We start from the raw sequence: 20721 nt of genomic DNA on the forward strand, positions 1-20721 counted from the left end.
CTCATCTCCATGTGGTAACTAGTATATTGCTGTACTCAAACCAAGTGCTTATCAATCTTCGTTGTGCCGCAATCCAATCAGACATAACAAAATATTTCAAACTTTTTTTTATTCGTACAAACATTGATCGTTTATTATGTCCCATTGGGCCTTATGGGTTTTACGTGGTGATACGTTTTTTCATCGTTCAATATAATTTATTTTGTTGATCTTTGAAAATACCAAAGAAATATTTTGCACTATATGATATATTGGTAGAATTAATTCAGTCCCGCTTCATCCTATCAGGTACCTGAATTTTCTTTTAATCTTAAAAACTAAATTACCTTATGGTAACTGCCAATAGGACGATGATGAGTCCAACCATAAACATAGCAACACATACTCCCCCGATCATGTATAAACTCTCGCTTGGGGCATCTGGAAAAAAAATGTTACTATAAATATTTATTAAAATAAAAAGACCATAACATTGAAATGTTTTTAATACGTCAAACTTTACGGTAGAATTTTCCATGAATTAAAATAAGTATAGTTCTTCGAATATTGGATAATAAAAAATCTAGATGTTCATCTTAATGGATTGAGTAGTGGAATCTTACTAGATTACCAAATTTAAATCATAAATCAAGCTTCAATACATCACATATCGTAATTCAACGATACTTATGATCCAAAGACAAACGAAAAGTTTATTCCGTAATGCGGAAAATTGGATTCAATTTTTTTTGTATTTGAAACATAAATTCAAAGTGCATATATGTATATCTTTATCAGAATCAGTTCCAACCAATTTTCGTACCTATGATTTGAAATATAGTACAGCTTTGAAATAAAATAAACGAACATGGATATTTCAGTAATTTTATTATTACGTCAAAATATGTACTTTAATCTGCTTTTTGACATTATCCACCGATATTAGATCACTATCATATTGCCCAATTAGCTTTTGAATTCCGTCTTCAATGAATACCTACCGTCTGTCTTGATAACCATTCCAAAACATCCATTTTGACATCGTCTTTGTTGTGATGGGGTTCACCACGCAGGTGTTTTTTCAAATGAATAACATGTGACGTCCACTGGGAGCAACATCGGGACTGTATGGATAATAATAAGATTGTTACTAATCAAATATTCTGATTATATCATAGGTTTTGTTATCCGTATCTTCCAAGCATTGTCGTGAAGACAAATGATGCCTCTACTCACGATATCTGTTTTCTGCGAGTGTCGTAATTCTTTGTTGAAATTATTATATTCACACGAGGAAAAAACCCACCTATTTCAAGCACGGTACACCTGATTTTTTGGACTAACGATGTTTGTTTAAACCTTCCTTAGCGATGTCGAAATGAGAAAATTATGCCACTACTAAAGACTGTAAAATTATTGTTTGAATTTTTAGTCATATTTTGACGAGCCTGTGTCCAAATGTCCAAGCTGTAAGATAACATGTGTGTGTGAAAAGCTTAAGGTAGCAAAAGGATTGGAAAATAAATGAATTTTTTTCAATTCTGGTTTTTAAATTTAACTTTATTGACTTTCTTTGGGGTAGACATTTATTATCAACCAATGTAGAGCCAGTTTTATTAGAGCTCGTCCTCAATCCATTTGACAGAGTTCATTTGGTGCTTCCAAAATAAAATTAATTATGTCGTCTTTTAAAAATGTAAATGCTTTTTTGGGTTCAAAAGAAGAATTTCCCCTTTTCAGAAATGAGTTTAAAATAATTAGAAACATTCATATGGCCTCTAATCGAATATTTGGATCACAAAGACGAAACCGTATTTGCTTGAGCTAGTAATCTAGTAAACTAGCAATACATTTTCTAACAGCTTCAATATAATTTTCTCATGGTACGATTTTTTATACAGACTTCATCTTTTATCTTCCATAATGGGTCTATCGCCTGTTCCTTCTCTTTTATCTTGGCTCTATTATCACTACACCTCTTTCGTGATCAACCTCTACCTAATGTTCCAGTTGGAAGTTTATCCCTTGCAATTTTTACCAGTTTATCATGTGTCATTCGACTTATATCTTGTTTCTGACGTATATATCATTGTACGTCTGATTATTGCTTGATGAATTCGTGCTTTGGTTTCTTATTTTAGGTGTTTGTTTCGTCATGCTACGTCCTAAAGACATCCCTTTCTATAACAAGTTTCTTGTAGTTTTGTGTAAATAGTCCCACTTCTTCGGCCTGAATTCTAATTTCTGAAGTATAACCAATAGAATCGCTCATTTTTAGCAATATAGACGACCAGCATAAGACGGGAACTGGTAACAGAAGCTTGGATGATTAGCTGTATGAGCCACTGGGAATCGGACAAGTACCACAACTAAAACTAATTGAAGCAAATGTAAGAATGGTGTAGTGATTGCTTACAAATGAACCAGTAATTCTCTTATATGGCAAATTATATTCATAATATACGACACGTTTAACATTTCCAACTTTTCCGTCAATTTCATGTAATTACTACAAGGTACAATGGAACTTGAGCGTTTTCTAGTATTTTCCAAAAAAAAAGGAATTGCTATATTTCTATTCATTAGGCTAAATACATCAATTTGCATTTTGTAACACCGTGTATATTTGATTTGAAATCGGAGAAAAATATTTTTAGACCATATAACTTATTTGTTTTTATGTAGTAAACTAATGTATTGCTAAAATATTCGAACTGTTAAAACGACCTAAATTTATTTACCCACAGACGTCATAGAGGTCTCAAATTTGCCAAAACGTAACATGTGATCTATATATATTTTTAATTGACCTGGATCTCACATTACTTCCCGCAAAGAGATGTTATATCGGTTCATCTTTCGTACCAACCCAAATGTGCAGTCGTCTAAGACAAATTTAAAATACATTGCAACATTGATAGACGAAAATACAAGCTCCTGATGCTAAATGTATAACAAGTTACTGAAAATAACATCTAGTATATATATTTATTCTTGCCATTGATATAGTTTCGACATATTCGTTTATAAATAAATTTATTATTCTATAGTACGGCTTTGTTTGTAAAATATTGAACATTGGGTGGGGTATATATAATATGAACAATCTTTCAAATTCATCATATAGTTTCTCCATTTACAGTCGCAGAATTTTAAAAGTGACATCCATTCAGCAACATTGACGGGATTTATTATTTTTTCAATATTTTTAATTTTTAATTCTGTTTGATGGGCCTCGACAACGCTGGTCATTGGCACGGTAAGAAAAAATATGAAAATCGCGCAAATTACATAAAAAATTATTAAAAAACTGCCACACAATTATATTTATTTGATAGACTCAAAGACTTTCTTGGTATTTGTGGGGCTTCAGATCAAATAGTTCGTATGTGGTAGAATACTGTCTGCAGATGGTGAATATGTGCTTGACGGTCATAGTAGTAATTATGATAAATAGGACGACTCTCTGTAAATATCAAATAACTGTGAAGTTGTGGTATGTATAACAACCATTCCCCTACTCAAAAAGTTCAAGGAGAAATAAAAAGTAGTGTGTAGTACGGTCATGCTGTTGATGCAGACATTGCGCTGAGGATGTTGGATGAAAATTTTCAATTTACGTTTGAGATCATTAGTGATTGGACTATGATACCTGAAGAGTTGTTAGAGACTTCTTATGCATGGTGATCTACAGCTTTGTTCCCAATGATTCCAGTATGCAATATAAGCCAAATGCGAGAGACTGTTCCATCACATGCAAAAAAAGTTTGGTAGATGTTACGTATATTTTGAAGAATAATGTGGTCGGTGAAAATGGTTGTAGAATATAGATAATCAGTAAACATGGCAATATGTTCATAGGGAGAGATATATTTGAAAAGCCTGTATTTTAAAAAGCTCTATAGTTCGCTAATGTAAATACTTCATATTGAAATTGTGCATGTGAGTTTGTAATTACGTGACTATGCAGCCGACGTGGCGCCAGAGAAAATTTAAATTATTACATTAGATGAGCTAGGGAGTAAGGTCGTCGATCGACCTCGTTAACCCTTTGGTTTATTGATCTATTGTGTACCCTGGACTGTTTTCCGGTCAGATAGCAACGACTTTTCAAAGTCTGAACGCTATTCGGCTTACACCTTCTGGTTTTAAGAAGCGTGAATGTAAGCCTCGACTCATAGAGAAGGTGTTTCCTTTAGGTCCTTGCTGTGAAGAGTTTCTTAGATGTTCCTTAAGTAATAATATATTGGGTAATGTCCAGTGATCACACCAGTAAATCTACTTAGCTCGAATTTACCTAATCAAATGATCTTTTGGGTCCAGTAGGTAGTATAAAGAAGAAATCTCTCCAATTCTATCAGACCAACATTTTTATGATCGTTACTAGATGTCTTTTTAGAAACCCTATAAAATTTGTGGTTCTATAAGAAGAGTTGTTCCATCTACGAAAAATTATGTCGAAGGATTTGTTGCGTAGAATTTCTATAAATGCTTTTTTTTACAAATACGCTAGAAAATTCATGATCTTTGGGAATTATGAGATATCAATCATAGGAAAATTTTTAGTCTAAAAATAAAAATGTAGAATGTGGAAATGAAAGTCATTGTGAACAGGATTAAAAGGATTTGAAATATTCTTATAAACTGAGGCATATACAATAAGCGAGGAAGTATGTACTTATTGTTAGGTTCGATAATTTTGCCTACTTATTAGGGTGTCGTGTTTAAAAACAGTACTAGAGATGAATTGAGCCCTTTTAGTACTGCGTTTGAGTATTTTCTGGAAAAGAAATTTTAAACCCAAATCATAATTATAAATTCTTTATACGAATCAAAATAAAACATTCTAAATAATGTTGCGCAGATCAAGCGATTGGGTTTCTCATGGATCTGCAACAGTAAATTCAAGTTTACATGATCATCGTTATGTGAAAAAAATTATTGTTCGTTGGGTTTCATTTTTACTTAACAATTTCTAAAAGGCACAACTCGTAAAAATAGCGGAGGAACGTTAGAAAAGAAAATTAATGGTACTCGTGATATTCTTTCTGAAATAGTAACTGCTCCACAAGGAGAGCCTGTGTGGATTCACCGACACCAACGATGGCGAAAAAGGAAAGGTCTGTTAACTAAGTTATGTACGAAATTTTCTTTCATAGTACAATTAAGCATATATTTGAACGTACAGTTGCAGCAAACTGGTATACTACCAATTTTTTAACTAAAGTTCTTGAGTCAGTCAATATTCGCGGGTTCCTGTTGCATTACGAGAATACATGATTATATACTTATATACAGTGATATCATAGAGCTATTTGTTTTGTAAGTGACATAAAAACTGTAATTATTAGTTATGATAAGAGTCTTCTCTAGTGGGTATATTTTGATCTTTGAAATTGTGAATTTTTAAGTTTGGAATCTTCTAATTTTGCTATACTTGCATAAATCAAGCTATATTGTGTATGATGAAGTGAAATAGGACAAAACATTTTATTAAAAATAATTTATATTGTGAAATACAAATAATTTCTATGTCTGAATATCGTTTAATTTAAAACTTTGAGCGTTGACAAAAATATGCGATTCTTCGATAGTGCTAAAATCTGAGATCTCTATGAATTCAAATTATGGCTTCTAGTTCGCTTCAAGTTCTTTAGGAAAAGAATGCACTTGATTTTCATACAAATAGTGTTTCTCTCTCTCTCTCTCTCTCTCTCTCTCTCTCTCTATGAAAGCGAAATAATGGTAATTAAGTGAGAAACGTGTAAAAATAATAATTTTGGGCTTATCCTTGAAAATACGTTACAGTGAGACCAGGCTTTCAGCAGTACACCGTCTACTTAATGGTCAGGTTATCAGGAGCACATCATAATAAACTTGTTAAATTTTGCACTAGAGGGAGAGGAAAAAGATTTATTAGAATAGAAAATACAAATTTCCGCTAACGTATTAATAAAAAAGTCTGTGAATCCTTTATTATATAAGAGTTGTAATAAACATAGAGCTATGTCAAAAATAGAAAAAAATCGTTACGATACACTAGCAACGAATCGATTGCCATACATACAAGTATGATAATTAAGCCCTTGAACAAGCCTTTCATCGATTTGCCATATATATAGTCTTGACATTGAACTTATATATGGATTATTTGAAATAAAATATAGATATTGTCGAGAATTCGTTTCACTACAAATTGTATTACACATTAAACAATATAGAATTTCTATACAAACCCATCAATAAAGCTAGAGAATTATTATGAAAGATGACTTTTTGTAATAACGACTAATTATATCGAGTATTTCGATTTGTTTTCAACAAGAAAACAGTCCGCTTCAACACAACAGTATCCGTCTTTTTTCGAAAATAATATTGTTTAAATAGAAACAATATTTTATCTCCATACTTTTAAATGACGGTTACTGTTGCTTGAAACTAGAATTTTACCAAGACAGCAATCTGTCCAATTACTTGATTTCTTGAATCATCTGTCTATGTGGTGTTTTTACCACGATCATTTATCCAGAGGTTATGTCTCAATTCCTTACAGATGCTCGGAAACGATTCCAACGATTTTCATGAAATTCAGTTTCGGGGGCGAAGCCTAGGAATCATTAATATCAAAATGTCGTTTTATTCGGGTTTTCAATAATAATAAAAAATAAAATAATTGAAAATAAATTAAAAGGAAAAAGTTGGTGTTTGGGTAGTCCCAATCTTAAATCTTCCTTTCGGTGGAAAAGTAATAGTATTAAGATTTTCGCTAATGTCTGCTGTATGACCAATTGGGAATAAAACTGAGTTATTAGATGTTTCTATCAAGCGATGCTCCTTATATTCCATTTTCAAACTTTTAAAAAATATATATGCGTTGCTATAAAGTAACGACAATTTGCTGAACTGACCTACATACTATGAAAGAAATTAAATTGCCATAGAATGTCATTTCAAGCATCAATCTTATTAATTAAGTATTTGGTAACTGCTTAGCCAATGGAAATTATGTATATATGAAAGACAGAGAAATACTCGCGCCTCATAACAAAGATTTTGGAAAAATTAGTAATGATATCGTTGCCAAGCTTCCTGAATAGTAAAAAACTTTACTACAGCCTTGACTCAATGAAACAACCTCAAGGAGTAGTTGAATGTACAACTAAGTACTAAGAGATTTTCGCTAATGTCTGCTGTATGGCCAAGTGTGAGTAAAACTGAGTTGTTAGGTCTTTCTATCAAGCAATGTTTTTTATATTCCGTTTTTAAGACATTTAAAAACTAGAAGAAAATATACGCGTTGATATAGAGCAACAACAATTTCCTGAACTGACTCTAAATACTATGAAAGAAATTAAATTGCCCCATAATATCATTTCGAGCATCGCAACAGAGCAATACGCGCGCCTCACAACAAAGATTTTGGAAAATTATTGCTGATATTGTTGTCAAACTTCCTGGATAGTAAACACTTTACCATAGCCTCAATGAAACAACCTGCAGGATCGGTTGAATTTACAATAGAATTTCCCCTTTGCGACCACATGAATTAAAATTGAGAAAATAATCAATTAATAATGTTGTTGCGTGCTTTAGATATATTAGAAGGACTACGCAATGGTGTAAGACTCATGGTAACAAGTCTGTGAAATTACATAATAAAGGCGAAAATTGTTACTGGTGAATAATTCGGTAAAGAAGTTCATTTACCAATGATAACCTTTGACTCATCAAAAGGGCAACTGGGATGCACCATGCAGCGTCACCAATAACTGTCCACAAATCCCAGGAGCAAAGTTTCGAGTTTTTTTAGGTTGACTTAAAGTCAAGTCCGGTCTTCATGCATAGCATGTTGTATGTGGCATTTTCTAGAGTTAAGCGACAAACTACGTTTAAAGTTCATCTTCTAAATGAAAATCCTCGACATACCCGCAATAAAGTATGGAAGGAAGAATTAGATTAAGACCTGATTTCAAAATTAAAACTGTGATGACAAAGATATTAAACTAACTGCACTCGTGATTTTTTACTTAAATATTTTCTATAATTATGTCGGCAAGATCTAAAAATATCATTCATATTTCACCAGTAAGTAATTCGTATTTAAATATATTTTCAATAAAAAACAAAATACCGAGGAAAGCTCGGTCATCCTGGTTAGGTTAGTTGTTTACATAAAAAAAGCAGAAAAATTGATTCTAACTCTCAGATTAGTTATAGTCTTCTGTATATTATCCTATTTCTAAACTGACCTGTATCCAGATCTAAATCTGTTTTAAATTGTACATTGAAATTTGATATATTTAGAAAAAAAAATGAATGAGTTTCATATTGGTGTTGATTTTTGGGATTTTTGGTTGCTTTTATTTGACAAGAAGAAAATCAACTATCGAAGAGTCAACTGAATATATCCCAAAGTGTCATTCTGAATCCTACAGAGACTGCTTAGAATCAGTTATAAAAAGCCATTGTCGACCACAATCTGCGACCAGAAACCACACAGGAGCTTATAAATCTTCTTCCTTTGGGCAGATGTCGTACAAAACTTATTGGACCACTTGGTTGAAAGCATACCAAGAATTTATGCTGCAAATGCAGATCACATAAGCTGTTGTTTAAACTTTCTCATTTATTAAATTCCTTTATATTTTTTTTTGTTCCATCATTTTATATAACCACTTTATTTAATATTCTGTACTCTAGTATAAGTTAAAACAACTAAGATTCGTTTTGGCATTCAAAAGTTTACAAAGATTTACCCTTTTGAGAAATAGATACTAGTAAATTCATTTGTTCCAGCTTTTGAAATAGAATTCATTCCAAATCTTTAACTTTTGAATTACTGTTTATTTCAACTGTTTCTCAAGATGTACATTACTATTTTTGAGACATATTTGAGAAATATTAAACAGTAACGAACATTAAATTTAAGTATTAATAATACCTACTTGATTACGACTCCCACAATAAAGCGTTTTTCTCATTATATTACTAAAAAAAATTAAAAATGATAGAATATTTCTACGGTCTGCAATGAAAGAAGTAATATATCTATTATTATATAGTCAAAGAAGAAAGTATTTTGATTATTAGTAACCCAATTCCCCAATGGTATCCAATTCACGAACTGGATAGTAATTCGTTTTTCCATCATTCTTTTATGGTGAGTCCACACGATATAGACTTCCATAAATTTTGTCTGTGCAAACTAGACAGTACAGACAAATGACAGTGCGATCGAAAAGTCGGAGTATGCATGGTCTGCGTTTTGTTACTCCGACTTCATAGTCTGTACAGATATCTGTATGAACAAAAGTCTGTATCGTGTGGACCCACCATTACATACGCTCTTTGTATATCGTTGTGCTGCAGTTAACTATTCGACCAATTCAAGTTAATTTTTTTTAGATGCCACAAAACATAGGACTGAATCAATAAATTGATTCCTCTTCTTTTCTGATAACTTTTGTACTTTCTTACATGAATCGTAAGATAAAACTGCACATTACTAATAATTGTAATATTACTTCTATAACCATTATACTAGAATCAATTTAGAATGTTACTGTTTCAAACGTCATTTGATAATCTTGATTTTAACCTATGACCTTTCCATTGTCTCCTTTTGTGACATATAATTTTTTTTATTCCCTTGGATATGTAAGATACTAACAACCGACGTCGTTATGAAGAAAACCTTGAAAACAGAGTGTATACATTGTTATTATAAAATTAGAGATTACTTATTCGAAAACACGTGATAATAATTTACTTGTGTTGCTATGTTGTTGTTAATAATTCGTTGCCATGGTTCATTATATTGGAAAATGCAATCTTTTATGGTCTAATAAACAAAAGTTTGCACAAATATTGTGTTGTTAGGATCCAGTAGAAAAATTGTGATTAGTATCGATATATTTTCACATTCTCTTGGATTTCTCTTTCGAATTTTTTATATTAATATAGAATTTTCGTTGCTATGTACAATCACTACACCAACTATCACAATTACACCGTCTGATGGTTATTTCAGTAATCAAGATAAAATCTTCAGTTTTACTCATTAGATTACAACATTTTTCAATTAACTCCGCTTCAAAAAAACGTGAGAAACGATCTTGTTAGGATAGTAATAAAAGGAGTTTTCCAATAAGAACTTTACTTCAAGAAATAATAAGACAAATTTTTTTATGAGATATACACCAGTTCATTTATTTCTACTGATCATCAGGCTACAGCAGACAGAATCCTAAAGGCGGCTTGACATGATGCAAGACAACATGCAAGTTATTGCATGCAATTCCTTTGAAAATATTACATAGACGAATATTGCATATCACTTGCCATTGCATCATGGTTGCCACTAACCAAAATTCCATAAGTAGAAGTACAACATTTCCTAACCTCAAACTCAATATTATGTGGACAGTTTGAAATGAAAATAGCAAAACTAAGTGAAATAAACAAGAAAAAGTGGTCTGGCAATAATTATATCTGCTGCTACCTTTATTTTTGGAGTCCGATTGACCGTTTAGCTGGAGAATTGGATGAGAAAACATAGAAAAATTAGTTGAGAATGGAGAAAAAAACATATAAAAAATTCCTAAGCAAAATAAAACGTAAAATCAGCAGATTATAAACTTATTTCCCTCTAAAATTGCAGCTTGTACGCAATAAAAATGGCACCAAACCGATCTGTGCGAGATCTTGCATGAAACAATCAGCTGAACTTCATCTACGCATATTTTTGATTATGAAAATATTGCCTCTTGCATTGCATTGCACGTTGTATTGCATCATGTAAAGCGACCTTAACGCTCATCTTTACAACATATACTCTCATATCAAGTTTTCTTGCCATTATTTTATTAAGTAACTATTTTCTTTTTTTAATACCATCCCTTGTAGGAGCCTCCAGACTTGAACGACGGGGATTAGCTTGGGCCAACGCTAATTTTACAAGCAACCAGCCTGGCCCACGGTTGCAGACCAGTCTTGGGTTTATCTAGGCAACCAGGCCTGGTCCAGGCTTACAAACCAAGCTAGGGATATTGTTATCATTCCAGAGTCTTACCAAGTCTGGGCCAATAACGGCTTCCGAGCTAGTGCCAAAGTTGTACATACTTGGCCCAAGTTTGGGCCTATTCTGGGCCCATCGTAAAGTCCTAAATGGGATGTTGTTTGTTTCTTAAGATGCGAATGAGGGTACATACCGTTGCGTGTTCTAGAACACAGTGATCAACGAATTTTTGCCGTAGTTATACATGGACGTGAAGTATTTTTTCAGCGGCTTGTAGTAAGACCGTTACAACAGGATAGTTTACAAATCTGATTTGGATGAAAATTGTGAAGAATTGATTTTGTTGTATTAAGTAGAATGTTAATCGTACAAAAGTACAAGTTTAATTTTTTCACCCTTTCACCCTTCTAATGAGATGAGTCCTAGACATTGTACCGAAAAGTCTTAGAAATTACAGCTTTGCTTTGCGTTGCACTACATCTCATCATCCGTGTTTCTAAGGTCACTTTTGAAAACAGCAAAGCATTCCATGAGACGGAGTACTTTTTTTTATTTCGTTCAATTGTTTTTCTACGTAAAATATAATTTTTAATTGATACATTAACAAAAGTCACGCTTTCGTCAAACAGCTGTCGTCTTTTTAATAATTAATTTTATTATCAATCAGTACAATTAGATTCTTGTAAGTGTTAAAAATGTTTCTTTTTAGAATTTTTAGTATTCCATCCACCCCAATAATTTTAAGAAATTGATTATTAAATTTGGAAAATGTACATAAATATAACGAATGATACTAATGGAATATTTCAAATTTATTAGTTATGGATTATATAATAATATATAATAATAGTATATATTTAATATATTACCCTTTATGCTAATATTAGCCTTTTATCATCTTTGAAGATGATGATTATAATTTTCTGTCTAATAATTTGTACTATTTTATCATAATAAAAATATTAAAATACTGATACATGCAATAATAAATATTAATCTAATATTTGATGAATAATTTTAAATATAACATACATTCAGAATTACTACTTATCAATGAATATTACATGCTAGAATTAAAATTTTGACCCAAGCCCCTATGATTTACGTGACATTGGTGTTAAAGCAATCGTATTGTTATAAAATTGTTTACTGTCTATTTAAACATTTTTGGGTTCGCGCATATCCAAAATACTAAGCTAGAATGGTCGAGTTATGAATTGTTTGGATTAGGTCAACATAAAACATGTGACTCATGGTTTTTATAGATTAATTTGATGGATATTAAAAGTTTGTAGTAACATCAACTACTGTATGAGTAATTCCTGTTTGTAGTACGACAATTGGATAAATAAATAATTGATTATTACTGCGGATGACGCGATTATGTTTTTTGAGATTTAATGCAAGCTTTGTGATTCTAAAAAGATAATAGTCAGTCTATTATACGTAATTATTATTATTATGGACCATTTATGTTTTCCACATAAATTATTTGTGACATCTTGGAAAAATGTATTAAATTTCACCAAGGAGATAATTTGATAGCGTTCGGTTAGGGTAACAAGATCAGATACCTAGATACTGAAGTAATATCGATTTCCTTAATAGACTGAGACAAAACAATTGTAGACGCTAGATAATCTATTTGCAGACGAACAAAGAACGTATTGTATGAAATCAAGCAATTTTTTATTCAAATTAAAATATATATAGAATGGACATTCCAAAATTAATTCCTTTTCAATTTTTGATTTGCTTCTTTTTATTATTGTTATTAACGATGAGAGATCATAATAACACATCTAACAAGTTCCACAACGGATGAATTCAATAACTCTGTTTGAACTATTATTTACAATTAATAGCTTTGTTCGCGATAGATATCCTGAACATGTACTACCACCAGATTCATGCGCAGTTTGAAATTTTGCATTCGAGGTGTTAAAAGAACATGTTCAGGATTCAAAATCCTGTGTTCGTGGAGCTTAGTCTAATTCCGAACGTGGTCTGAATACATTCAATATATCCTCGGACATGGATAAGGATTATTAGTCGGACGCGTATACATTCATCTTTTTTTGTGATATATACCTCGAAAAGATCTCTAACCTATGTCTAGGTAATTGTATTTATAAAACGTGGTAGTTGACTTTGTACCTACAAAAGAATAAAACTTCGGCCAGTTAATTATATACATTTTATGTTCCTAGCTAGTTTTGAGTTCAAATTATAATTTTAGATTTTCATAAATCGCTCTTGGAGGAATGTACATTCGAAATTTGTACAAATTTTCAACCGCGTACGAAGCTATTATCAAGAAAAACACACCAGTCTTGGAACTTATTACCTGTTTTTTGCTCCATTTCAACCTTCATTTGTATCTATTGTTCCTGTGATCATATTGATATTCTCCAGTTTTTCAATTTGAATTGTTTAGAACGTCTATGTTCTTCAATTTGCAACGAATACTCCTTGACACAAATTTTCAAATTTGGCCTCGAACGAACTAATTTAATGGAAACACATGTTTAACTGCCTAACAGGAAATTATGTGTTGTATATACCATTTTAAAGGTTTCACGTTATTTTCTTAGAGAACATTTTTAACAATGTCTGGTACGAACCAGAAACATACAGTTATTCATTAAACGTAATTAACTTGGTGAGTTGATTAGTCATTCAAAAATATTTAGTTTATAAATTATGGACTTTAATCTAACATATTTTGGGTTGCTCGTGTGCTTGTTAAAGATAATCCCACGTAAATTTTGAAACTAAACATTTATTATTTTTTTAGCGTACATTACAATATAAAATCTTCTCAAAATTAGTGTACGTCAATAAAAATATATCTACCAATGAAACTGAATTGGGTCGCGTTAACCGAAAAAACGATGATTTTATAATACTAGGTATGAGGAAATAGGTATTTTCCTAACAAGTGCGGAAAGTGATACTTTCTCGCACGCGACTGCAGTTGTCCCGAACGACGCGGAGCGGAGTTCGAGCAAGCGGTCAAGTGCGGGAAAGACACTTTACGCATGAGTTAGGAACATTATTTTTTCTACGACCGTATATACAAAAAAGTATACCAACCCATTTTTCTAAAATTATTTTATTCCAACAAACATAACAATATAAAAAACTATAAGTAAAAACTACTAATTATTATAAATATTAATATTGAAAACACAATTTGTTGCATTCTGTAGACTAGTAAGAATTGCCGATCCAGTGGAGTTATTTGGTTTCAACTGGAGGGTAGATGACGTCGATGAGGATGGATGGCATCGGTTACAGGTCACATAAAGATGACGATGACGGTGACGGCAACGGTTTTAACTCAGTTGGCAGGTAACAGCTCGGAATTATTTTTATTTGCAGCCTTCAAAATGGCTTCGGGAAGTTCTTCCTTGGTTGATGATGAATTAATATTATTGTATCGGATTCGGTTTAATGTGGTTTAATTTAGAAGAAGATTGCACTTATTCGGTCACTTCTAAGACGTTATGAACAACTTTGACGTTTTAGTAACAGTAATATTTCTTCAGATAAAACAAATGATCTTGACGAATGATTTTTGGAATCAGAAATTTTCACAACAATTAGGTTGCCTTTATCTTGAATGTCGTCGACAGTGATATTTACAAGCTCGGATCTGCGGAGAGCGCCAACCAGTGCAAAAATGGTACTCACTTTAATCATCAGGTATACCTTATCGGGAGCTAGCATAACCCTGGATATATCTTCTTTGGAAAAACGACGTTAGCTTATGGAAGTTTCCTATATCTAAATTATGTTTTATTTTTACTAAACTTTTTACCATCGAATAGCGGGACCATAATGTATTAGATTTCAAAACCTTACTTAGGTCTGAAAAATACGCCAGAAATACCTCTTCCTTATAAGTTTTGGCCCCTTTCTCCTTATACCATGTAACAAAATGGTCGTATTGCTTCTCATACCTTAGTCTGGATTTGGCAGGTAACAGCTCAGAATTAGCTTCATTTGCAGCCTTCAAAATGGCTTCGGGAAGTTCTTCGTCGGATGAATCAGAATTCAGAAGAAGATTGTTCTTATTCGGTCACTTCCAAGACGTTTTGAACAACTTTGACGTTTTAGTAACAATTACACGTTTGGGTTGTCATAGCAACTGATATCAAACCCGGGTGGTTTGAAGAATGTGACTTTCCCGCACTAGTGCGAGAAAGTGACACTTTCAAAACTAAAATGCGTGCGGGAAAGTGGATTAAAATGCACGGTCATAGAAAAAAATTATTCCAAGTAGTATATCTCGTACCCCATGTGAGGCAGAAAGTGACCAAAATCCTTTGTGACATGTATGTCTGTTACTATAATCGCTTCAATAAAATCGTTTTTGTTTTGTCTGTGTATCGTTGATGGATAAAAATTGCCAAATAAGCTTTAAAATGTTAAAATCTGTGTAAAATGATAATGTTCTAGCTTGAGTTTGTGTATGAGCAATTTAAATTTGTCAATTAAAGACAAGAGACGCTGCTTTTATATCAAAATTAAATTAAAATGTAAAACTTCTGTCCAAGATTGACTATTCTTGCATATAGTGAAGAACTTTCATACGTGTAAACGTTTCAACAGATTATTTACAAATGAAACGAGTCAGTAATAAATTTGTCTCTAGACATTTGACTGATGAACAAAAAGAAAATAAATGGAATGGAAAAATCGTCTTAAAGTATATTCGGATTTCATTCCTTATATTGTTACTGAAGAAAGTTGGTTCTGATATTATGACTGCAAGATAAGTTCTCATTGAAAAACTAGGGACTGATATCACCCTGACAGGCCCAATAATCAAAGTCAAGCATTAGACTCGAGGTCACTATTTTTTCTTTCTTTCAAAAGAAAACAACTGAATACTTCTAATATTACAAGGAGATACTAGAAAATATTTCTATCTATGCACATTATTCACCAGAATTTGAACCATACGACTTCTGAGCAAAAATAAGAAATATACAAAAAGAGAAACATACCTCTCATTAAAAAGACTACGGAGGTCATGAAAGTCATTTCTAACGATGCCTTTTATAAATGTTTCAGTGATAGATTCAACAGTGATAGATACAGCATGGTATTAATCACACCTCGTAGCTTATGATCTCCAACAATAAAAACAAATTTTGTATTCTTTAAATGAAATATTCTTATCTGTTATTTTCAATGTCAATTTCAATTTAGTGAACCGATTATTTTGATTTTATAGAGGAAAATGTTCACTAATACTACATTTATTTCTAATAACTGTGACAAAATAGTTGCTGATTTGATTTATAGCTTCAGTTCTTTAGCAATCGTAATGGTTAATGCTTATGTTGATTACTCATTATAACTAAGAAACGGTTTCTTCAACATAATATTATAAAACTCTTTTAAGACTGAGAGAATAATATCATATACGAACAAAACAATGTTACGGTCATGAATGCAAAAGTGGTTGGATGGATTACCACTAACCTATTAATGAGTCAGAGGAAGATGCCCAGCATTTTAGTACAGCGTTGCCACAAGCTTTAAGATTTAATACATTTGATTGAAAAGAACAGAAAATTATTCATAAAAAAGATTTACCAAAACCTATCTATTAGTTTCCTTAAATTTTGAATTTAATACATATCAATTTTTAATTAAAAACGGTGAAATACCATTTAGGTCCGACCATAGTTTGATGTTGATTGACAATATTTAGAATTATCATCAACAGAACATGGAAAAAGATGTTTAGGATAGCTGAACACATTGTGAAGCTGTCCATAGGAAATGCTACGTTACATTGGATCGTGTATCCCTACGACTCTTGTTAATTTAGAACTTAAATACATGAAATTATGTAATGAAATTATTAAATTCTTATTTGAACAATATTACATTACACAAAATACAGCTGGAATGCGTGCATTGAACTAACTAACTTGAATTCCCCAAGGATAAATAAGATCTGATTTTACCCATTCTCTACCATCCTTATACTCCTACAAATCAAACATAATTTTTACTCAATGCAAGTAATATAATATCCTTAGTGTGCCTTAGTATAGTAATTACACATTCCATAAAAGTAGATGTCGCCTCCTACATGGATCGTTACTCATTATAGCATTTTTATCATCCCGAAAAATTATTTACGTCAAATTACAACTGTGCCTTGATACTCATCGGAGAATGATGTAAATGACTATCCATCCAAAATAATCATTTATTTACTAACCAAATTCAGTTAGCTTGCGTCTCTGAAAACTGCCACCTCTTTCTCGTCTTAAAAGCCAATTTTCAACGAAAATATCTCAGAAACCATATTTACATACCAGAAAGAAGGTAGTTATATATCACGCGAAACAATGGATATGTCACCAAAATTAGGGTTGAGTGTATGTACTCGTATAACAATAAATAATTCATAATATTCGATTTTTGTCGACTCGAATACTATTGTGATTATAATTAATAAAAGGTTTTAGTCTTCTCAAAAAAAATTATTTATATAAAATGTGAACGAAAAAGTTCTGAATTGAATAATTTACAGATGCAAACACGGAAAGGTGCAGAAATCATGTTGGCCTATGCAGTCGCTTTCAAAAGTTTAAATGAATTTTTCTTGTGTACCTTAGTAAGCGAATGTTAACGTTCTTTCTGCAAGTCCATTAAGTATAAAGTTTGCACATTATCTAGTTTTATCTATTTTGTTGCTTTTTCTTCTGCTGTAGATTATAGATTTTACTATTCCTGTAGACAATATGTATATTGTCTTTCATAACTGACATTACAACCAGTTTATTTCTGTTTCTAGTTCCATTTGCAACAATCCATGTTCTTCTTCGTTGAAAAGATGTAACATATAAATAACTTCATTGGCACACAATATGTTAGAATATATTTTTTTCGATTATCATATATACACTTTTGAGGATTAATTTTTCCATTTAGTAATACATCATATTCTTTTGTTCAGACAAAGTAGTGGTTAAAATAAATTATAGTAGATGTTTCAATATTGCAAGTAATCACAGAAACTAGGAAACCATAATTGAACATTAAAATAACCGTTACACTGCAATGGAATGCTTTGGCCTTGTGTACAGTAAGTTCAGTTCCAAGTATCTACCGATATTCGCGAAATGAAGATAAATTGTGATGTAATTTCCTACAAGTTACCCTGTTGCCAAATTAAGCAAATATAATACAGATAATATATATATATATATATATATATATATATATATATATATATATATATATATATATATATAAATAATAGGCCAGTCATACATCATTTCTTATTTTATTATTGCAGCAACTTAAATTCAGAAATGTGCATAGCAACAAGAGATAACAAAGATATTATTTTCTTCTATTAGTAAAGTATATTAAGCATTCTAAATTAATTACTTACCTCCAGAAAATAATGCATGTAATGTCTTAAAATGTATACGAAAGATCTCAAATTTTTATCATAAGATTCATATTCCTCTACTTATTTTAACAATTCGTTTCGTTAACAAAATTTCCAAACCCGACTACACCATAGCTACCAATCGTCAACTGCCCTTAACAAAACATAGCAACCGCTGTCATATCAGATGCATCCCATGCATCCTTCCACAAGAGTTCAGTCTCATTTTGTATCATTACGGAGTCTAATTATGTTACAAGATTCTGTACCAGAGTCGGATAGATAAATCATATACATAGTTAGGTGCGGGAAATAGTTCTTAACTCTTTCTTTCCACATTTTGATCCTCAGTCTTTATTAGGTAGGAATTTGATTCATTTAGAAAAGTAACCACTTGCCCGAGTTTTCTAGCATATGTTATCCAACCAAAACCACCTGCAAGCAATGGTTCCAGCTTTTTACACCGATAGCGACGACCATAGCTCACCTTATATCCCCTTTCAAATCCAGGCAAATAAGAAGGAATAACTCCCATCTTCATCATCTTCATCTCCCCAACATAACACAGTCCTTGTAACAGACTGACTCCTTGTTTTGATCCACAACATATAGACGCTTGACCTAATTCAATTCAAGAAAGGATTTTAGACAAAATAATCCAAAACATACAGCTTCTACGTTATTTATTTTTATTTCATGTTTCTACGTTGGTAGCTAAATTTAGTTCTAAACAAATCTATTTACCATGTCTACCAACACAACCTTAAGAATAGTGGCCTCATTCCATCACCCATACTTTGCGTTACTACGCTTGACACCACGACTTTTCATGGCAACATGACCAAAGGCATTTTTCTCCACTCAACCTATCCGGTTTATTCTGCCTCCTCTTTTTCGGACCTAAAAACTAGCCACTAAATTTTTCACTTTATTCTTACTATATTAACACTGTTACTAGGCTCATTAATACTTTCTTTTTGTTTCAAGAGGAATTCGCATAGGGCGGATTAAACTTTTTCCAAATTCACGTTAGCGTCTAACTGCACTCGATCACTTAAGTCGTAACTAGATGACTCTTATCAAGACTATTAAGATTGAAGTATGATATTAATCATCAATTAATGCGTAATAGCTAGCGCCTATGTAAATTAATACTGAATATTTCACTTGATTTGTAAAATTAACTAGCACGAAACATGGTTGCTTCTAGAAATGAAGTTCTTTGCAAATTTAATATTAGGCAGATTAGGCTGTCTGACAATCGTGCTTCGCGTTCGAAGGGAATTCGTGGTTACAGGTACTTCGGCTGAAGCAATTGAGTTGGAATTTCTAAAATCTAAAATTTCTAAGTTTATAGTCGCGCGTTTCGATAACCAAGTTGTCGTCATTAGAGACTAAAGGTAAACTAATATGAAAACTGTTACTTTCAGTCGCTGAAGACCTTAACGTTGTCGAAACGCATGAGTGGTAGTGTAAACAGTGTGAAGCACATATAGTCTGATATTGGAAATCCCATACATCTTACTCAATTCACCTAGATCAGCATTTTCCTTAAAAATTATACTTGTCCCGGAGAAGTGTGAATGAGAATGAGAATATAGATTTCAAGAATGCTTGAGCAACAACCATATTGAAATTTAAACCATTGCACTCACAGTACTATTGGATTTACTCTTAAGAAATAATATAACCTGTATAATTTCCGAAACAGAAATTTCACTTATTTGTAGTCTTAACTATCGGTATATTATTTTATGAAAAAATATTAGACAATTCATTAAAAAGGAAGCGATTTTCAAGAAGTGAAAATCATAAGCCATAAAAGTTGTCAATATTTGCTCAGAAAAATAATGTTAATTTCTTACACTTATAAAATCTATCTGTGGAAAAAGTCGCTCAATAACACCCGCCTAATTTAGTATTTGGAATGAACTGCAGCATCGCATCGGTGATGGCTTTAAGGTGTTTTATCATTGGCTTGTGCTGAGTATTCCAGGATTAGGTGATTTGGAGGCTACTTCTTTCTATAGCAAAAATTGCAGTGATTATTTTCACCCGATGTCATTCGGTGATTTATGAAGCGACAGTCCTATATGAAACGCGGTGGTAAACTAAAGCATATTTTTTTATGATCCAGATATTTCTCTAAAATCCCTGACGGAAGAATGTGCTGTAGCAATTCCCTTTCATATTTTTTCTCCAGGTGACAATTTTTCTTGTAAAGGTTTTTGTGTTCCTTTTCTGCCCCCCTTAATTCCTAATTGTATAAGGTACCTATTTTTACATAGGATATTCC

General features: G+C 32.0%; 1 protein-coding gene across 3 annotated transcripts in view; it reads right to left on the reverse strand.

The window, feature by feature from the left end:
- Positions 1 to 20721, reverse strand: part of LOC130441839 (uncharacterized) — a 677503-nt gene that overhangs the window by 120080 nt on the left and 536702 nt on the right. For all 3 annotated transcript variants that reach the window (XM_056775648.1, XM_056775649.1, XM_056775650.1), the window contains exon 4: positions 327 to 420. In XM_056775648.1, coding sequence (XP_056631626.1) covers positions 327 to 420 — 94 coding nt within the window. The remainder of the gene's footprint in view (positions 1 to 326; positions 421 to 20721) is intronic.

The sequence above is a fragment of the Diorhabda sublineata genome, chromosome 3 (genome assembly GCF_026230105.1).
Source record: "Diorhabda sublineata isolate icDioSubl1.1 chromosome 3, icDioSubl1.1, whole genome shotgun sequence".
In the NCBI taxonomy this organism is placed as follows: Eukaryota; Metazoa; Arthropoda; class Insecta; order Coleoptera; family Chrysomelidae; genus Diorhabda; species Diorhabda sublineata.